Below are 22,342 nucleotides of genomic sequence, written 5' to 3'. Positions count from 1 at the left end.
TACTTTATTCTAACATTGCCTTGCTGTCTGATCACCGAATATATAAGAGGCGTGATAGACGTGACGTCATTGCTATCCATTTTCTTCTCACCGTACTCTTGTCGCGTCATGAAAGCTGCCATAGACGCTGGTATGCCCACGCAGAGCTGAGAAAATAGAATAATTAGTGTATATCATAAGTGGACATTAAGAGATCAAATTGATACGCCCTCATCTTTCAGTATTTTATTAACGAATCGGGATCTCTTATATAACACATCAGGCACAGAACATTAATTCTAAACCGCCAGGTGATATACTGAAATTTAATTAATTAATTTGAAACGATAAAGATAAGGAAATCTGTGAATGTGTGAAAAAGTCGCCCTAGAACCGTCTGCTTGATATGCAGATGTCCTAACCATTAGACCACTGGGGGTGTATCTCAGATGTATCACGAAACGAAGATTTGATAACATTAGTTTTCAGTATTACGCTATAATTGTGCCATTTTTGTTTTTTTCACAACGACAAATTTTAGCGTTTCCTATCGAAATTGATGGATATCACAGGGTTATTTTCACACATCGCGAAACGTACATTTGATAACATTAGTTTTCAGTATTACGCTATTGTTCCATTTTTGTTTTTTACAACGACAAATTTTAGCGTTTTCCTATCGAAATTGGTGGATATCACAGGGTTATTTTCACACACTCACGCTGATCAGCTGGCTTCCGGGTTCCGTGATTTCCCGCAAAATAATAGCCGTTGGTGACGAAATTCAATATTTTTATTCGTCGATAAGTCCAGAAAATACGGATACACGACACAATGAATAACTCATTGATATTAATTCTATATGAAATAGGGAGTGGCAGGACATATGCGGGGCTGAAATGACAGACTTTTACTTTACGTGCTAATTACAATTTGATTTTAGTTAGTAATTAATATCTAAATATTTATTTAATTATTGAAGGCCTTTACTTTTAGATGAACTACAAATTGATTTAGTGATTCAACTGAATCGTAAACTACAATTTATTTGTTTTAGATATTCAACTAATTAATTATATTGATTAAAGGCGTTTACTTTACGTGAATTAGTACTTTGTTTTAGTAATTTAACTAATGTTACACTGAAAGCGATATTTATATTGTTATAATAATAATAAGACATATTTAGATTTTAACTATTTCATTTATTTAAATTTGGTTATTAATGATTTTTATTTATATTATAATTATTATTTTAATTATAATTGTAGGCCTACTCTTTTAAATTTCCATTTTGATGAACCATTTGGTATTTGTTCTTTTCTGACAAAATAAATGAAATTAAATCTCTTTCTAATGGATGTAGAATAGTAGATCTAAGTTTTCATGACCTGATAGCGATCTTCCAAATGATGTGATAGACTATAATATGCCATATCTTCTAATAAAGGATTTAAACATGTCGTGGTCACTATACGCTTCCGTACATTTACGATGATTAAATTCCGTTGTTTTGCCATTGTGTACACATTTTAAAAACATGTATTAAAACTTACTACAGTCTTTCTTCTCCTCATTGCATTTATAGCCTGGTGGACATTGACTACAAAATGTATCCTCTGATTTGCCTATAAAACAGAATAAAGTAAAGCTCTGTCTACACTATCAAACTTTATGTGACAACAAATGTGATGTGCCCATATATAGACATGATGATGTCATATCGCTACCATATTTGTGCATATCACTATTTGGGCATACTACTACCATGTTTTTGCACATCACACTAGTTTGATAATGTAGATTTTGTATAATTCATAGATAGAGTATTTTTTTAATTTTTGAAATTTGGGAATATGAATGTGCTATGTGCTAATTACAATTTGATTTTAGTTAGTAATTAGTATCTAAATATTTATTTAATTATTGAAGGCCTTTACTTTTAGATGAACTACAAATTGATTTAGTGATTCAACTGAATCGTAAACTACAATTTATTTGTTTTAGATATTCAACTAATTAATTATATTGATTAAAGGCCTTTACTTTACGTGAATTACTACTTTGTTTTAGTAATTTAACTAATGTTACACTGAAAGCGATATTTATATTGTTATAATAATAATAAGACATATTTAGATTTTAACTATTTCATTTATTTAAATTTGGTTATTAATGATTTTTATTTATATTATAATTATTATTTTAATTATAATTGTACTCTTTTAAATTTCCATTTTGATGAACCATTTGGTATTTGTTCTTTTCTGACAAAATAAATGAAATTAAATCTCTTTCTAATGGATGTAGAATAGTAGATCTAAGTTTTCATGACCTGATAGCGGTCTTCCAAATGATGTGATAGACTATAATATGCCATATCTTCTAATAAAGGATTTAAACATGTCGTGGTCACTATACGCTTCCGTAAATTTACGATGATTAAATTCCGTTGTTTTGCCATTGTGTACACATTTTAAAAACATGTATTAAAACTTACTACAGTCTTTCTTCTCCTCATTGCATTTATAGCCTGGTGGACATTGACTACAAAATTTATCCTCTGATTTGTCTATAAAACAGAATAAAGTAAAGCTCTGTCTACACTATCAAACTTTATGTGGCAACAAATGTGATGTGCCCATATAATTATAGACATGATGATGTCATATCGCTACCATATTGGTGCATATCACTATTTGGGCATACCACTACCATGTTTTTGCACAGCACACTAGTTTGATAATGTAGATTTTGTATAATTCATAGATAAAGTATTTTTTTAATTTTTGAAATTTGGGAATATGAAACAAAAAACAAAGTAAAATTAAGTGAAGTCTCTCTTAAACAAAAAATATTAGCCAACATTGAAAATATATTAAAAAGAGAGTGGGTACGTAAGGTGGGATTTTCACGCCATTAAATATTAAAATAAATATATAAATATTTAATTTTCAGCACTTTATTCCATATTTTTAAGCCCCTCCTCCAAATTCCTGCAAATACAATTGATTCAGTTGAGGATACTGAACATTGTTTTACACAGTATAACGTTTTAGCCTATATGAATATAAAAGAAACATAAAACATCGAAATATACAGAAAGTTATTTTTCTCAATTCAAATTGATTGAGATATATTGTATTATAATTGGCTATGATAATTATAATATTTATACACCATTATGATAATGTATCTCACACAGAGATGTTAATTAACACTAACAGATAAAGGTTTGATAACGGAAAGTTCTTTATAAAAAAATAAAAGGAACTACCAACCTGGCGGTCTAGAGTTTATAGGCCGATAGCATAATATGCACATTATGATTATTGTCAATCGAAGCATTGTTCTTGAATAGAATAAACAAAATAATAATAATCAACAACAACATCAGCAAAAAAAACCCAATAATAATAATAATAGAAAATGTTTTCTCCAATTATCTAAAACAATTTACAATTTCTCAATGTTAATGTACGGCAATATTCAAAAATTCAAAAATTAACTATTAGTTTAAATTAAAATTCCACTTACTTAAGTCGAAACTCAGTTTAACTGTAGCTAGCGTTGCTTTACACAAATTGATGATCATACATTATTTTCATGATTTTATATTACAATGGGTTATATTTCAAAACAAAACGAATATCAATTCAATGACGTAATGTAATGTGACCCGATATCGTCCAATCAAATTACACTATTTTATTCGAGCTGTGCCGTTTATAAATCATTATATATCGTTATTTGGGATTATCATGCAAAACTGAAGTTTTATTAAAAAATATACCGTAATAAATTAATAGTATTAATGTATAATGTATGCAAATAAGCGATTACAATTTAGTCAATATTACTTTTTAGACCAGTATTTGTTTTTTCTTTATTAACATTTTAAATAAATTCGGTTTATAGGTTAGCAAAATAGATAATGAGTATCAATCGTTTACCAAGTATAGTGTAACCCAATATCCAATCAAATTACAAGATTCTCTTCATATAAATTACCGTAGTATAATTCGTATACAAATTATGGTTATGAGTTTGATGCGTTAACCAATCAAATGGCAAGAATATACAAGCAGGCGTGTACATCTAAGTAGATTCTTTTCATTTGATTTGACGATTGTGGGTCACATGATGTTAGACAAACTGCACTAGTCTAGGCCTTTTAAGCACTCCCGACGTTAAATACAACGGAGTACTGTATTGCAATTTCGGCGGTGGAAATCCGATGGGCGTTGCCAATTGTTTGTTGTGCCTGGGAATAAACAATAACATTCAACATGGTACTCAATCGGAACTAACATTTTTAGACCAAAAAGCACTTAAATTAGATTTAAATCGTTTGTATGATTTTGATTAATTTATTGGGAACACCCATACAAGACATGGAATCGTTTGTCTATATTAGTTTCACTTGCCTAGCGATTTTCGTATCGTTCAAACGAAAAATGAAGAAACTCGATCAGATTTCTAACTTGCACTGTAGGCTATATCAAAATGCACAAAAGGGGTATTTATTGTGCTCTGTCCACATTTGCTTTGTTGCCAAATATAGTCCAGTTCCCCATGTAAAAAAAAGTACCTCCGTGTAGTAATAACATCTTCAACGTCTGCAACATATAATAATAATAATAATAATAATAACATAATAAAATACGTATGCTTTCATTTAACGTTCGGTCCGCGATAGAAGGAGCAACGTTTATGACGTCATTAAACTTATCAACAATATAAAAAAAATGGCCGATCAGTTCAAAGCGAATGCACGCGCGGTTAGGCACATTTTTTATATTTTGAGTTTAGTTTTCGAACTTATCGGCCATTTTTTTAATTTTGAAAAGTTTAATGACGTCATAAACGTTGCTCCTTCTATCGCAGACTGAACGTTAAATGAAGGCAATAGGCCCAATTGCCTAGGTTAAATCGACCAAATACAGTTGCGATAATGAACGCAACGGAGTGGTATAAGTGGGCTTACACGGATGCGCAGATTAATATTCTGTATACCGTCTGTTTTCGCTAAATCTCACTATTATGCCTACTTAGGACGTTTCATGATGCTCCGTCAAAGTCAAAGCCAAAAGAAAATGCATTGAGCTCATTAGAAATTATAAAAAAATCTAAATATACTGTATCATTAAATATAACATTTAAATCAAAAACCTGCTGTACAAATTTAGCCATCAGAGAGATTCTGACCATAGAAACATTTAGGTTGAAAACAGTGTTAAGTGTGGCCTTCTTAACATAGGCCACGTGATTTTAAATGACACCCGACCGACATTGTATGCACCGAGAATCCTTTAATTGCAAATGCAAATTATACATTCCATTCTCCAGACGTCCAACACCTTCGTAAAGCTTGGTTCCCACTAGAACGCAACGCAAGGACGTAACGCAACGCAAAGAGGTTTGACCAATCTCAAGCGATGGATTATTCGAACAGTCGCGTGCCTTGCGTCTACGTCCTTGCGTTGCGTCCTAGTGGGAACCAAGCTCTATTGACAGTAGTACTTCCGTAGACCTAACACAGCATCAGGCAATACATGATGTTAAAACCTCAGTGAAGGCAAGTGTTAAGGTAAGTTTATGAGACCGTACTAAAACATAATAGATTCGTTAGTATGAACTAGCCTACATTATGATCAGTTTTAATTTTGAATCAGACCTGGTCTTTATAATTATGGCAGAAACGTTCTCGGGACAATAAGTAACATTCGATAATCCTGACGAATACAGTATACCGGTATCTTCTCACGCTACTTTCACAAATCCTGTCGGACCGAGGCGACATTTCCAGACAGAAACCACCGCCGTTCTATTACATTTCTATACTTTGAATGGTTTGGGATTATTTCTATACTTCAAATGGTTCGAGATTACAATTTCCGTCTCCACCAATACAGTACGTACGTGCAAGTAAGGTTTTGTATTACTGTCGAAATGAAGGAAGGGATTATGGAATAATAAACCAAGTTGATATATAATCGTGGTCCAACAATGCAAACAAAGTCATTGTGTACCACTCATGGTAATCGAACTGAAAAAGAGACAACAATACAAACCTTGATTTAGATTACATTTAATCTTACAGTGACATGGTTGAAATAACAGATCCCATTTAAAAGAACACATTTTTTCAAGTCAAGCAGTTATACATTGACGGTATAAACACACTCTGTGACTACGCTGTTTGATCACCTGGGTTTGATTTTGGTATAAAGGCAAGTTGTGTAATCTTAGAATACTACTTTAGAGACGCTAGTAAGTATTTACTATTCATAATAGTTATTTAATAAATTCTAATATTTATTATTATTCATCTGCTTAATGCTTAATATTATGTCAAGATGTTGAAAAAATGCTAAAATTCACTTATTTCTATAGCATGGAGATCAGAGTGTATTTTGCACGTTGGAGAAATTATAGTGATCCATACCCACTTTTTGTATTGGTTTTAGTCACAGCATTCAATATTTTCATTATCACCTTTTATTTGAGTCAAATTTCTCCTTCTTCCACACATTTTTTATTTTTGCCCTGTTCTTCTCAAAATTCCTTCTTGGCTTGCCTTCATGTTCCATGTTTTGATGCCATATACAATCGTTTACCTTACACAGGCTTTGTAGATATTCCTTTCATTTCCAATGTGAATCTTCTGCCACACAACCTACCACGGCCAGCACATTGAACTTTGTCCATCCAAATCTGTTTCTTCTTGCAACTGTAACTTCACAACCACCAAGAAAACAAAAACTATCCACTCTCGCAATATCCTCCATTTGCTGGCCTTCAATTTAATTTATTTTGCCTTTCTTAATACATTTCTTGCAAATAAATGATTCGCCATTTTACTTACGACTTTCTTGATTCCTGCAAATCTGGCGTGCACCCATTTCTCCCACAATCTGCATAATATATCAGGCATAAATAAATAAAATTAGGAATGGAAAATCAACGTGTTCTTTTGTATTTTAGAAGTTTCATAAAGAAGGAAGATGATCATGATCAAAGACCAAGATTACAAAGAACTAAAAAGGGAATGTCTGAAAACCGGGACCTTATTTGAAGACAAAGAATTCCCAGCAGTCGAAGAAAGTTTATTTTATAGTAAAAGCCAACCAAAACCATTTCAATGGAAGCGACCGAGTGTAAGTATACATATTTGTTATTGTGCCTAAACATTTAGGTTTATAAGATAACTATTACATAACTTTTAATCTGAAATCACCAACCATGACCAGTTATAGATCTACTGTACTTTAAAAAAAGTCCCAGTTTATTGTAGGAAAGGAAGTTGAAAAAAGATAGGCTTGAGCTTTTGTTAGAGATTTGAGTACACAGGCTTCTTAAATGCATATTCATTTTCAGGATTGCTGTTTTTTTATAATTACACGGAAATCCGCTAGGTTTTATCCAAAGCATTATAATCCTATTATATCTAATATATGCAGCTTTAAAAATCCAACAAATGAGTTGCCCTTGTCGACCATGGCAGAGTGTTTGTAATAGTATACCAAAAAAATAATGAAACAATTAATAGAGAGAGGACTAGGGTCGGTCGAATTATTCAACTGACCTCATGGCCTGTTTGTTTTTTATTTATTGGCAAAAATTTGAATAAAAAACCCAATAATTTTCCAAGTTTAAGTCTAATTATTGAATGCTGTATACAATATGAGTTTCACCAACAGGCTGAATTGCACCATCACAATCACCCCACAGAACATAATTATTGGCTTAAATTGAAACCAGTAGGCCTAACCCATTTTCAGAGGACCGTGTTAAGTGGAAACTTTTCCGTGAAACAAACTGAGTATAACAGTATAATACCCTTAATAGGGTTCTACTGTCGATTGTACATTATAACTAACATTTTAAACATTACTTTCAGGAAATTGTTCCAAATCCTGAATTTATTGCCGAAGGAGCAAGTCGATTTGACATTGTCCAGGGAATGCTTGGTTAAGTAAAATTGTATTAGAATATTGTAGACTAAAGCAAACTTGAAATAAATAAATAATACGAAAAACCTACATAAAGCTAATAAGTAATTTGGTTTTTTTCTGTTTTGTTGTTATTTCTGGTGATGACTAATCCTAAGTCCGAATTCATTTCTAACACTAAAAACAATAAAGAAATAATTGCCACCATGGGAAGAGCGAGAATAAAATCTGTAATCGCAATACTCCCTAATACAGCCAAGGGCAAGTTTCAGCTACCCTTATTTTAAATGATCATTTCTCCATTCTTTAAAATTGTATTTATTTACAAATAAAAGCCCCTTCGGTTTGTTTTATAATTATTTATTGTATTTGTTTCAGGTGATTGCTGGTTGTTGTCGGCTGTTTCGTCCCTGTGTACCAATCAATCTCTTTTTCAGAAGGTCTGTCTAGTTGATCAAAATTTTAAAGTAGACTATGCCGGGATTTTCCACTTTCGTTTCTGGCAATTTGGCGAGTGGATCGATGTAGTTGTAGATGACCGTCTACCAACTTACAATGGAAAACTAGTATTTCTCCATTCAGAAAATAACAATGAATTTTGGAGCGCTCTTATGGAGAAGGCTTATGCAAAGTATGTATATATGAATTGATAATTTTTTACAAAAAAGTTAAAATCAAATAAATGATTTGTAATGGAAGTAATTGTAATGGAAGTGATTAGAATGATTACAAGGAATATACGAAAAGCAAGTTTCTAAACTAATACCCCTTTCACACCAAAACTCCGGAGTGTCTCCGGAGACACCCCGGGGTTTATGACCATTCAAAACGTCGAGAAACTCCGGAGATACCCCTTTCACACCAACCTAGCAACTCCGGGGTTTATAAAATAAAATTGTAAATGTCGCCCTCTATTTTGTTTGTTTACATAGCGACGATCATTAGAATCATTTTAATTAATAATATGTTTAATTTAATAATTACTTTCAAAAGTCTCAGAAGTAATATAATGTTTTATTGATACTACTTATTATTTTTGAACCTGCTATATATGTTGTACAAATATTTAAAGTATTTTGAAATAAAACTAAAGCAATGAGTGATCGTGTGAGGATGACCTTTTGACCCGAAACACTCCGGAGTTTGATGTTGGTACCTTTCACACCAAAACACCGGGGTGTCCCCGCAGTTCGCTCTCCGGAGAATGTTCAGCTGTTCAACCCCGCAGTTTTAAACTCCGGAGTTGCTTGATTTTACCTTTCACACCAAACAGCGGGACGTCAACTCCGGGGTGTCTCCGGAGTGTCTCCGGAGTTTTGCTTTTGGTGTGAAAGGGGTAGTAGACATGAATTCTCTTCGATTCAGTGGCAACACTCAATACGGTATGCAACAAAGCTCTACAGTACTCCTCTATTCCCTTATACTTCTCCTTCTACCTATTCCCCCTCCACGATGAGATGGATATATTGTACATAATATATATTTTTAAAAGGAAATTTACATTCATGCATACTCACACAATCACGTTAAACAAAATATATTTTCAAATTTATTTAGATTTGATTCCTCACACAATATGAAATATACTTAACAACACATTTGTAATTAATTTACTGTAAACCTCTAATATAGACTATGTGGCTCATATGAATCATTAAAAGGAGGTCAAACCTCGGAAGCAATGACTGACTTTACTGGAGGTATTGTAGAAACTTTTAAACTTTCGAAGGCTCCCAAGGATTTGTTTAAGATAATGCAGGAAGGATTTGCTAGATGCTCTCTGATGGGATGTAGCATTGATGCTAAACCTAATGAAATAGAGTCTAAATTGGATAATGGGCTCATCAAGGGACACGCCTATGCAATTACAGGTGTAAGTAAGGTAAGGGTATTCATAATTTTATATCTCCTAAACTGTGTACTGCTTGGGATTTTAGTGCGATCCCGATAGTCACATTGACCTCTACGATTGACAAACGGAAGTGCACAGAGTATGCCCACATAAGGAAATTCCCATTAGAATATTAAAACAGAACAGAACTTTTTAAACTTGATTATCTTTTTTCAGATCAATGCTAAAACAGGCTCTGGTCAGTTAGACGTCAGTCTTGTCAGGATCCGCAATCCCTATGGAAATGAAAGTGAATGGACAGGTGCCTGGAGCGATAAGTAAGTAATATTACCACGCACTAATCAGAGTGTACGAATGTACTTAATTCGGAATTTATTCAAATAAATTATTCCAGTACTTGGGCTACTAGTCGACTGTCGAACAGCATAACACATTAATTATAACAAACTATATTTTTAAATAGGCCTTCTTTGTACTTTTTGTATTCTAATCTTATTACTATGGCCAATTTGATTAATCTATGTGTTTTTATTTGTGAATTTGTGAATAAAAGAACCAGAAAATATTTATCTTTATAAAATATAAAAACCCAAAAAAATACATTACTTGCTTTTATAACCGATTTTACTTTAAACTTATCTCTCTGACTGCAGATCCGCCGAGTGGTCGTTGGTAACTACGGAGGAAAAGAAACAACTTGGTCTGGATTTTTCAGATGATGGGGAATTCTGGTAAATGCTGGGGTTGGATCTTTGAACAGGGATTTTAGCGTTTCATAAGTCATGTAATGAATAGCTTAATTTTCACGATTATTAAAGGTTAAGAATATTTTGTTGTCTTGCTGTTTGAGATTAAATACTAAATAACGTAATGATAATTTTGTGTATTTAGGATGTCGTTTGACGATTTCACCAAAAAATTCTCCAAACTCGAAATGTGTAGCCTTTCACCGGAAATCACAGAACCAAGCACGAGGTCTTATGAAATGAGTCTTATCCAACACAGCTGGGTGAAGGGTTCTACCGCTGGAGGATGCAGGAATTTCCCAGGTTGTAAACCTTAGAAACAAGACCAATAAGCATAGCACGTATATAATTAATAATAATAATATTTTTCCTCTGAAAATTTTTTTTTTTAAATTTTGTTTGTGTGATGTGCTATTTTAATGTCACACAATAGTTATTTACTTTGACCAAAAATTGTGTCAAAAAAAAATAATTTATTACCTGACAAAACTATAATTTAAAGGAAAAAATAGTAAAATTGTCTGTCAGACAATGAATTTTTGGTTAAATTTAGCAGTAAAATCATATTTTGTTTTTGTTTTTTTTTCTTATGGAAGTGAATAACTTCATTAATACTGCAAAATTGCCTATTCAGAGTTTGATTTTATAAATTATTTGCGGGACAATAAATCTTTAACCACAGAGGCCCAGATCAACTCATGGTTGTTCTCCCCTGGGACGATACACGTAACTTTGAATTACGAACAGGTGATTAATAATGATACAATTTTCGACATTTAGACACTTTTCACACAAACCCTCAATTTCGAGTGAAATTGGAGGAAGATGATGACGATGAAGAAGAATGTACATTAGTTGTTTGTTTGATGCAGAAAAATTTTCGCAGACTTAAGAGCAAGGGAGACAAGAACCTGACCATTGGATTTTCCATCTACGAGGTGAAAATTACGATTCTTAACACATGACAATATCTCAGATATTTGGTAAAGGCACTACATGTGATATGAATGAGCTGCTGTATTACCAATTATTCATATGATAGTATGCGGGAATCAGATTGCCTGCCCTGTATCATATTATATGGAAGATCTTTAAATACATAATTGTATGTTTATCACGTATGTCTGTATAGCGTTAAGCGTTAGGTTGAGGGTCTACGATAAGGGATACATGCTGTATCATATCGTATTTGCCTATGATCTGATTAAGAAGGAGAATCGGCAACAATTGTATGTTTCATAAATAATATTTTTTTATACAAATCAAGAATTAAGTCTTTCTAAATTGAATGTAAAAAAAGATATTTATACCAAACTGTTTATTTTTCTTAATTATTTAAAAATGCCTTTTTATTTTCAAAAGTTGTGTACAAAAGACTGTGTAATTTGAACTATTCTCCTACTGATATGAAAATGCTTACTTTCAACAAAATCGTGTGGCACAATAAAAATTATGAAACAGGGAGGAAATTATAGATCGATAATGATTAGCTCCTTTTAAATCTTCAATATGATTAATATTTTTCAAACTTTAAAAATACACGGGACAAACAGTAACATAAAGGGTAGAGTAATGTTATGGCAATTTTGCTTATTGAATTTTCAGATAGACGACGAGTTCAAACAGTTTGAAAAGTTGCCAAAAGACTTCTTTCTGTATCACCAAACAACTGCTCGTTCATATCAGTTCATAAATTCAAGAGAGATCTGTGATCGATTCAAACTGCCAAAAGGAGAATATTGCATTATACCTTCAACTTTCAAGCCAAACGAAGTAGGAGAATATCTTTTGAGAATCTTCTCTTTGAAGAAATTTAATGCTAGGTGAGTTTTTGAGTTCCGGAAGAATGGTATTTATCGTCTTTGGTTAAACACTAAACATAGATATTAAGCTCTCATGTATACTAAGCGAACTATTTGGCAAAATGAGTCACCAAATATATCCTGAAAATCAATAGACATGTTGGTATATAGCTAGTTAAAATCAGGAGACAATAACTTGACAATACAAACAAACAAAGCAAGTAATAATGTAAATATTTACTATTTCGATGACGAATCTTATTGTTTTTTTTATTGTAATTGTGTACGTAATCTAATCTTGTGATAACAGAAGACACATTTTCATACTGGTCTTATTCTCTATTAATGCTGTATTATCATAAGAATGTACCAAATTCAATTAACTATTATATTGTTGGAAGGTTTGCATGGCGAAAATCAATATAATAAACGTTAGCGGTAAGCAACGTCAGTGATTGGGTTCGCTTTTGACAATCCTGGCTTTTTGTTTCATTTTGTATTTTTATGTATTCTATTGTAATGAGCCGATATTGAATAAATCAAATCAAATCAACGTCAATAGTACTGAAAAAACGATTAAAAACTTTTCAGAACTATACATACTTGATGTACCGCAAACTTTGCATTATTAGGCAAGTATTTGTTCTTTCAGCGAGATGGATCAACAAACCGGTGTCATCGTGACTACGAAACAGGTACAGTATACAAAAACATCATAGGCCTATATTATAATGTTTCGATACCGTTCAGGTAACTTGTTTTTTCTATCTAACTCTAACTTTATTTCAGGCATAGATAAAAAGAAATTGTCAGGACGTACTACTACACTGAATTTAAGTTTTGAATTGAACGTTTTTCAAATTACTCTTTTATATACACTTTCAGCAAAAGACGGATGAAGAGTTAGAACAAGAACAGGCTATGAAGAGTAAATTTGAAACAGTTTACAACGATATTGCTGGAAAAGATGTGAGTTATCATTATACTGTAATGATATAATTGGAAATGTGAGCTGTAATCATAATTGTATTAACTGAAATAACTGGAATGTATGCGAGTTATGATAGTATAATCGAGAGAGCTGGAAAAGATGCGAGTTATAATAATAATTATATACTAAAGTAATTGTAATAATAATAGTTTAACTGAAGTAACTAGAAATGTTGTGAGTTATGTAATTGATGATAATATAACTGGATATAATACGTGTTATAATTAAGATAATAGTATTTATTTTTGATTACCCATAATGATGGATCACATTTTAACGACGTATACATGTATATCAGCTATTTCCTTTTTAATTGAGGTAATTTGATTGATCTGTTTAAACAAAATGTTTTCATATTTTTAAGGAATTAATTGATCCTTTTGAACTTCAAGAATGTTTGACTTCTGCTTTCAAAACGGGTTGGTACTTTAAATTAGTATAAACATGTTTAATCATAATATTCATGAGTTACTTCACTATTTAATGAGACGTAACAGAGAATGGAACTTTCAACGAATACAAAGTATTACGTTTTACAACACACCTATCGGTACTGCTCTAAAGTAAACGTTTATTCAATTGATCATTGTTTCCACTATTTTCGAAGGCTAGACCAGGAAGCTACTACTCCAATGTTGGACAGGGTGATATGTTTTATAAGACGCGCACTATACAGGTTGATTTTTGAACACAGATTTTTAGTCAACAGTAATAGCGATGGCATAAATTCCTATCAATTCCGATCAGTACGTGAAAAAAAGTTCCACAAAAAATTGGGTGAACTACCTTTGCTTAAACTCATATTATACAGTATTAATTGAAAGAAAGCTTCTTGAAATAAGATTTGTTAATAGGTGGGATTTTAATAGCGCACGTATGTTTTACCCTGACTGTCAACATGATAATAATGATGTCGTACTGTATGTTTTGTAGCAGCATCATATTTAGATTTGTTAGTGTAATTGAAGAAATTGTTTTAGTGACACTATATCTGATATTGGAGACTTTTAAATATTATTAAGTAGATGGAATCGTGAAATTCTAATTGAATTTTAAATGAGTACCGTAGGTTATGGAATATTTATTTTTCAGTTCTAGATTCATCCAAGTTTAGCCTGGGAACTTGCAGAAGCATAGTGGCGCTCAGAAGTGTATCCTTTACCATTTACATTAAGATGTATTATTGCTTTGGAGTATAGTTGCATGGATCTGTGCAATTCTTGTTTAAGCTGCTGGACTCCTAATCTTAAAAACAAGAGTTCTATGTCTGGATGACCAATCCAGAAATGGACAGTTAAACGATATTTATTTTTTTTCTTGGAGGAGGAAGAATGTGTGTTTTTACGTCACGAGAACTTTCATTTTTCCACTAGAACGCAAAGCAAGATCAAACATTGTTTTACATAATGTAGACCTTCTTCTTGTAATCTAATCTTGTAATCTAAATAATTCATTTTGCCATTTGTATTTTTTTAAGTTGGGAGACACGACCTTTTGCGATAGTTGTCGGAATTTCCCTAGTGGCCCCTTTTTTATATTTCACTAAAAGGAATAAATATGATACCGGACCGGATGGGTTGTGTGGGTTACATTGATACAAAAACATCATTTTTCCTCCTCACATTAATTAACAAGAAGTTAAATATGAAACATTATGAATAACTCATGATCTTTGACAAAAATTTCTCAGAACGTGGGTATGCTGGACTTCGACGAATTCTTCTCTGTGTGGATGGAATTAAAGGAATTGTTGGTAATTAATTAAATAAATAAAAAAAAAAAAAAAAATAATAATTTTTATATAGTACCATTTACAAAGTATAGCAAATAGTAGGACGCAACTAGAGGAAGGACGTAAAGTGCAACGCAAGGAGGGACGTACAGTGCCACGCAGGGAGGAACGTAAAGTGCCACGCAGGCAGGGACATAAAGTTCCACGCAGGCAGGGACATAAAGTTCAACGCAAGTGGGTTGACTAATCAATGGATGATGATGCTCTCGAGTCGTGAGGCTTGCGTTGATGTGTGCATCTGACTAAACAATTGTTTAGACCAAATTCAAATCCTACCCACTGCTTCATTTAGCCGTCCTAGTTCAATATTTAGGTCAGTCTTTCTCTCGGACAACGTCTCCACGCTAGTTTGTTGATACCGTATAGTCATCTGCGAGTCGGTTCTAGGCATATGATATTTTTTTTATTCTCACTCTTTAGGATATCTTCAAAAAGTATGATAAAGATGACAGTGAAAATGTCAATGTAGTAGAATTACAACCAGCTCTTGAAGAAGTTGGTAAGAAGTTTCTATTACCGTACTGACTTAATATTAAACTTTTTTTTTAATGGATTTTTGAATTGTAGCTTACCAATACATTGTGGATAACATCTATAACTATTGTTCAAACTAAATTGTTCAGCCTAACCGTACCATCGCTGAAAATTCACAAAAATGTTGTAATATAGTACAACCTCTATGAAGGGGTTTAAAACTTCTATCAACTAAAGCCGAAGTATAGTCATGTCCCGGGACCATTCTATAGTGACCACGGATATACTTTCTTCATTAGTGCTTCTATGAATAGATGACAGATTGGGAGCCAAAACGGTAGTTGACCAAACCCAGTACCGTTTTGACGATCGGGAAATTACCTCATGACAAGGTGTCCTCTGAAAGGGGTTTCCCCTAAGATGTTGACTGTACTGTAGACAGTGGGACAGCCAGTCGACAAATCGTGTCAAATTTCGACTCGGAGAGGGCGCCCTACTTTTCTAATTTAGTTCAAAATTGCTAAATTTTAGGGTGTTGGAAAAACACAATATTTGTAAATTTAGCTGATTATCGGAAAAATATTGTTAGTGAAATAAATTCATAAATGGTTTTAATATATTGTCATGTAAAATTAAATGTATTTGAACAAAACGATAATCTGTAATTTAACGGCAAAATCAACCAATGTCTTTTTTCCGAAATTGTACCCTAGAAAATCGTTAAAATAAAATATTTAGAAAAATTGAACAGTCCTGAATTTAAAATCCCTGTTAGAAAAATTAATAATCTACAGAATACGATATTAAGATACAAAATTCGGTGGTTGGGATGCAGCTCCGACTATTCAAACTAAAGGTACCACTATTTGTTCCATCGAAAACTAGCGAAACCGCCATTTTGTAAACACATCGTCATCGTGTTTATGAATTTATTTATAGCGAACGATATACGCGATGTTTATAATTGTCCGCGTATAAGAATTCATATAAATAAATACATTCCAATACAACGTATATTATTACTTGTTTATTTATCACAGTATACATTTTAGTTGAGGAATATTTATCATAACTATTATAATAGCTTTTATACGAGTCCGAGGCCTAGCCCTATTAGCGAGCGATTGTTCCAGGGGCGGAAAGTCACTTAGTGACGTTGTGATCGAGCGCGTCGGGCCTAGCTAATATTAATAATATGACCTGAAATAAGCGGCTAACAAGAACTGTTATATACTTGCTTACAATTGTTTTGTTATTGATGAACAAACAAGCAATTAGATTGAATAACAAATTATTTATTCATTTTTTTTGGGTAAAAACATGTACAAACTAGTACTGTATAATATAAATTAATAGTAATATTAAAATACAGTATTAATAAAATATAAAATAGGCCTAACATACAATAAATATTCAATTTTTAAGGTCTACCACATGACAATAACATAATTTACAGAGTATAGTGTAGTAGGTTTGCATTCAACATAAATATTTGTATTGTAATTCATCTAAATCCTCTGCAACATACATATATTTGTAATTCAACATTTTGTTTTAAATAATTAAATTATAGTTTGGGTATGACAATGTCGGTAGGTACCGGTGTCATCTTTTTATCCACTTCACTCTCAGTTTGAAGTCACAAAGACAAAGAACTCTGCATCATCAACGATTCCTGAAAATAAATATTATTTAAAAAAAAAATGTTAATGTCAAATGGAAGCTGTATTTTATTAATTAATTATTACAGTATTTGCTATTATTATTTATATAATCTAGGCCTACTAGTAACCTAGCTAGGCATCTATTGAGCCTAATAAATCAAATAATAAATGAAAAATTAAATAATAATATTAATACTGATTGAAAAAAAGTATTTTTTTGGGGGGATCAGATCACCAGGCCAGGCCGGCCAGGACCAATGATACTCGTAATCAGTACAACTTAACGACTATCGGATCAGCATCAACACAGTGTACAACACACGTCTCGCTATCGCCTATACTAACACACGTGTCTCGCGTTGCCGAAACCACGCTCACAGCTAGAAAATGTACCTACCTTTCGAGGCCTGAGAATACACCAACAAATTTTGAACAGGATAGAAATATATCATACTCGATTAAACTAATATTATTCTTGATAAAACAATTGATTATAATCTTTTTAATTTGTTGGGATGCACCTCCGACTATTCAGAAAATGGACAACAAAACAGTAGTCAAATCGTACCACATTTATAAATTTCACGAGTCCCGACTTCAGTCGCCGAATGTATTGTATTAGCTTCGGTTTCTTTGAAGGAAACCGATTGGTTATTCAATTATACTTATTAGGAAATGATTTTACCATAATAGGTAATGTTGGGCGGTTCTTAAATATTCATGAGAGCTTAAAATAAAACAGCACTTATTTGCTAGGCGACGAAAAATCGTGGTTTCAGTTTTCAACGATATTTGGCGCTTCAAAATCGTCAATGCGGAAGTAAGTCGATTTTACACGATTTAACGGTCAAAACGCGAAGTGGCTTTCCCACTGTAGATACTATTCCCTCGTTCCTTTCACCAGATGTTAGACATTAAATATAATGGAGGATTTTTGATGTAAACATTTTTTTTTAAAGGATTTCGTCTGAGCACCCGTTTAGTCAGTGCGATGGTTGTTAGATTCGGTCCAAAAACCATAGGTATTGATGACTTTATTCAATGCGTAATAAAGCTCAGGCATTTGAATGGTAAGAAATAATTTGCTTTTATTGTTATGTAAATGTCCCTTTTGTATGAGAGTAGTATGACGTACATAAGCCTAGACAAAATTGTAGGGATAATGGACGAGAACCAGAAGACATCTGCCAAAGGATTAATGTTTCGGACGTTACATTATTGTTAACCTAGTATATGGTTTGATCTATTTGATGATATAAGAAACGTATATGAGAAAATGTTTAGAAATGACAAAAGAGTAATGATAATAAAGATTATTGTTGCGTTGACATTTTAGAAACATTCCAGAAGCATTCAGCAAATGGCAAAGAATCAACATTTAAATTGGACGAGGTAAGTGTGAATGGAAACAGTGCGAAAAAGTAAACACAAAAATAATCATTATTAATAATAACTAATCATAATATAATAATTTTAATTTCTTTCTGTCTATGACTTGTTTCGTGGCTCACGACTTTTTTTATATGCATAGAGGCTCATTTACATTTTCAAGTAAAACATTTTATAATACGGTCTAAAATACAGTTTATCTTGTATTGTGACTTTTAAAGAAAATGTATTCATTTCGTCTTTCATTTTTCAGTTTATCAACGAGACCATGCTTTGACAAACTGGAATGGAATGGATTAAGGTAGCAATGTTACAAGAAACCTTATTTTTGATAACGTTTGTATTCAATAGTTGACAAGGGTGATACATCATGATTGGTCAAATTGCGTTGCACTTACGCCCCTGCGTTCAAGTAGTAAGCCTTAATCATGAGTATACATAGTTTAGATAATAATTAATAATAATAGTAATTAATAGTAATACAAGTATGATTTTACTTTGAAATAAGCTCAAAATATTTACAATAGATAAAGATTTCTCTGATAGATAACAATAATAAAATGGTACTTTGATTGGAGTAATTGATTAGACTTCGAAAATTATTCGGTATTGGACGCCAATCGGTAAATTAAAAAGTAATAATAACACATACAGTATCTTGTCTTGTCTTGTGTCGGAAAATATATGCCTAGATTTGATAAATAAACCCATCCTTTGTGCGTTTTATGCATCTATTTTCATTTATTATAACAAATAAACAAACTAAATTGTATATGTTCTGTAGTCATGAAGATGTAAATCTATAAAACGCCAACGTCGTACAAAAACTGATTAGTGGGAACAAATCGTTGAATTATCCGGGTTCAAAGTTTTGAAATTGAACTTTTATGACGGGATACTTGGGCACGAGCAGCTTAGAAATGCAAAATGTTGCATTCCATCGTATGTTACTTGTAGATGTTTTGCTGGTAAGGATGTCTCAAAAGCAATGGTATCATGGGGTATTTCTGGATGAAGCACAGTGCTAGGGCAGAGTGATGTTGGCAATTTAATAGAGAACAAGTTTTTTTCTTGGAGTTTATCGATAATGTGTGAGACTACGTCGGTAGTATTCGTACATTGTTGTTTAGCAAAGTCGATTTCAATCCAAGACTCGTTTCTCATTCGCCGAAAAGTTTCAAAAACCCTAGATCAAAGTAAAACAAAGAAAAAACCCGATATATAAATCAATTCTCCACTGAATAAAGAAAAGGTAAGACAGTTTATTTTGTATTGGATCACTGATTTTGTATCGTATCTCAAGTCACTGAATATGAAATACCGTTTTAAACTTTATTTAACTTACATATTTTCATACGTAGTTTTTCCTCTCTTGGGACCACTATTCTTCATTTGTCTTAGTTTCTTCTTGCAGCTCACAAGAACAACCGAAGTAGGTTCCGGTAGATGAGTTGGCCAGTCATACACCATGTGGTTCTTAGGTGGTAAGTTTCCAATTCCATCTCCAACTTCATTAACAATACAATGTGCAACAGTGCTGTTCCAGTACCTAAACCAATTTTATATAATAATAATATATTAATATATAAAAAATAATATATTATAATTTTTACATAAACAAAATAGGCCACTACAAATGCCAAAATCGATGCAAATGATAAACGAATCAACCTTTATTTAGTATATGAACACAAAGCTGTTGTGTTCTCATGCTAATGTTTTATTATAATTCACATAATTTCAAGTTAATATATTGGTGACATACCTATCTACAAAAACAGGTGAATTCTTTGCTTTTGTAGAAAGCTCCAGCCCCAATATGTAATTACTGACAGCATGGAATGCACCACGAATCAACTGAGGTTGGGCGTCGAACGATTTCTTAAGGTGTTGTACACAAACAGGAATCGAATTCAAATACACTGTCCCTAATGAAGAACTCAACCGCCTGCACACTGCACCTATTCCTATGTAATGCATGTTTGAAGAAATAAAATTGACATTGTTATAATAATTGTTTTTACATTTGTTAAACTCGCATGATGATTGTTCTGACAATGAGCTTAATTTCTTGACACAGTTTTGGTAGATTCTTTCCTCAAGTCTGTATTAAATGTCTTTTTTATTTTCGCCAACCAGTCGGCGTTTCAATGTACGTACTATAGGCTACGTATGAAACATCATATGGGCCAGAGTATTGATCTTTTACTAATACACAGTCTAGAACCTAGACCAATGGATTCTAGGTCTATGTAACGACAAACGAATCAGTATGCTCGTATCCTAGGTTTTCGCAAATCGAAAAGTTGTTACATGATGCACATTCAATTTTACATTTATTTAAATAGCATGGATCTTACACAAGAAAAGGACATTTTATGTAAACTGTACTGTAAATACAACAGGTAAAACGTACAAGAAGAGAACAAAAAAATGAAAAAAGTACAAACTTTTTTTCACCATATTTGCCTATATAATGTTAATGTTACATGATTATAAATATCGTATGAACCATAATGCTAAACTATAAAAGAATCGCGTAAAGTACCTCTTAATTTGGGGCCTTCTATTGCAATAATAGGGTGGAGATCTTTGTTGTTGCGAACAATCGCTAATTCGTGCTTGGCACGAGATGACATGATGGAGAGCAACTCATCCACTGCGGCACAAGATCGCCACTGAAATATATAATAAACAAACTAATTGTTATGTATTTATATATAATATATTCAAAAAATACAATTAGCCTATATCAACCTTAACAGTAATATAATAGCAGATCAAGAGTACGTTTATAAACTGTATTATATTTTATAATCCACTTACACGGGACAAGACGTCGAGAGCAATCCTATAATCATGAAACACGGAATGGTTTGTATGGTGCATAAACGCAGGGTGGTAGTTAATTCTCTCAATGACCATCAGTTCTTCATCCACTTCTTTTGGTTTATTATCAATCATTAATATCAATTTCTGTTCAACATCCCCATTATTGTGTATCACACTGCGAAAGTAGGCGGCTTGATGGTACTTGACCGCCAACTCACAGACAATTCCATCATGGTTACTAACTGGATAATCCAAGGGTAAAACGATCGTGAATCCTCTCTCAAAATGTTTCGGACAGTTTGGAAAAAATGAATAATTGTTTAGAATCTCACAACCTGGAAGTTTGGCGTGTAACTCCTCCATTAAAAATTCGTTACGTCTAACATTTTCGACAACTTCAATTCTTTTATTCATAGGATTGTATGCTGTTATTGAATACATTACAACGCCACGCATCAACTGTCCACTCTTAGTCTTACCAAATTGACCGACAACTTGAAGATCCTGCCGCAAAGGCAAGAGGTCGCGATCGCAGAAGAAAACTGTTCCGCGACTTGTCTCGATGGCAGATATACAGTTAAGCCAGTCCACTTCATCTTGACCATATTCATTCATATTATTAGCCATCTTAACGTATGTACACCTTTTAATACACCGGTGCTTTTCGATAGACGATTAATATACAACAATGATATTGTTAAATGAAGCGTACTAGAAAGGCTGCTCTCCAATTGGTTAAATTTTTATATGACAACAATTACTAGCCTAGTCGATTTTGTAAACAGTGGCTCCATGTTATTATAGACATTTAACCACATAATTAATACAGTACTTCACAGTTTCAAAAATACATGATGATGAATATG

General features: G+C 32.6%; 2 protein-coding genes and 1 long non-coding RNA gene across 3 annotated transcripts; 1 reads left to right on the top strand and 2 right to left on the bottom strand.

The window, feature by feature from the left end:
- Positions 1 to 6,175: 6,175 nt before the first annotated feature.
- LOC140040431 (calpain-9-like) lies at positions 6,176 to 19,006 on the top strand. The gene is made up of 19 exons (XM_072086358.1): positions 6,176 to 6,252; positions 6,967 to 7,139; positions 7,883 to 7,952; positions 8,313 to 8,565; positions 9,567 to 9,816; positions 10,003 to 10,103; positions 10,440 to 10,517; positions 10,678 to 10,835; positions 11,313 to 11,470; positions 12,138 to 12,355; positions 12,987 to 13,029; positions 13,220 to 13,303; positions 13,690 to 13,744; positions 14,418 to 14,476; positions 15,016 to 15,078; positions 15,538 to 15,616; positions 18,215 to 18,325; positions 18,592 to 18,647; positions 18,898 to 19,006. Exons 2-19 carry the CDS (start codon positions 6,987 to 6,989, stop codon positions 18,919 to 18,921), a joined length of 2,013 nt encoding a protein of 670 aa, XP_071942459.1. The 5' UTR covers positions 6,176 to 6,252; positions 6,967 to 6,986; the 3' UTR covers positions 18,922 to 19,006.
- LOC140040433 (uncharacterized) lies at positions 16,866 to 18,059 on the bottom strand. The gene is made up of 2 exons (XR_011842714.1): positions 17,653 to 18,059; positions 16,866 to 17,266 (listed from the first exon to the last, which is right to left on the bottom strand). It is a non-coding gene; the product is annotated as an uncharacterized lncRNA (long non-coding RNA).
- Positions 18,666 to 22,126, bottom strand: LOC140040432 (UMP-CMP kinase 2, mitochondrial-like). Its single transcript, XM_072086360.1, has 5 exons — positions 21,471 to 22,126; positions 21,193 to 21,322; positions 20,410 to 20,611; positions 19,990 to 20,193; positions 18,666 to 19,830 (listed from the first exon to the last, which is right to left on the bottom strand). Exons 1-5 carry the CDS (start codon positions 22,101 to 22,103, stop codon positions 19,530 to 19,532), a joined length of 1,470 nt encoding a protein of 489 aa, XP_071942461.1. The 5' UTR covers positions 22,104 to 22,126; the 3' UTR covers positions 18,666 to 19,529.
- Between the last annotated feature and the right edge of the window lie 216 nt (positions 22,127 to 22,342).

Source organism: Antedon mediterranea, chromosome 2, assembly GCF_964355755.1.
Source record: "Antedon mediterranea chromosome 2, ecAntMedi1.1, whole genome shotgun sequence".
Lineage (NCBI taxonomy): Eukaryota > Metazoa > Echinodermata > Crinoidea > Comatulida > Antedonidae > Antedon > Antedon mediterranea.
The sequence above is the reverse complement of the archived record's forward strand: the minus strand, read 5'-3'. Positions and strand labels throughout refer to the sequence as shown.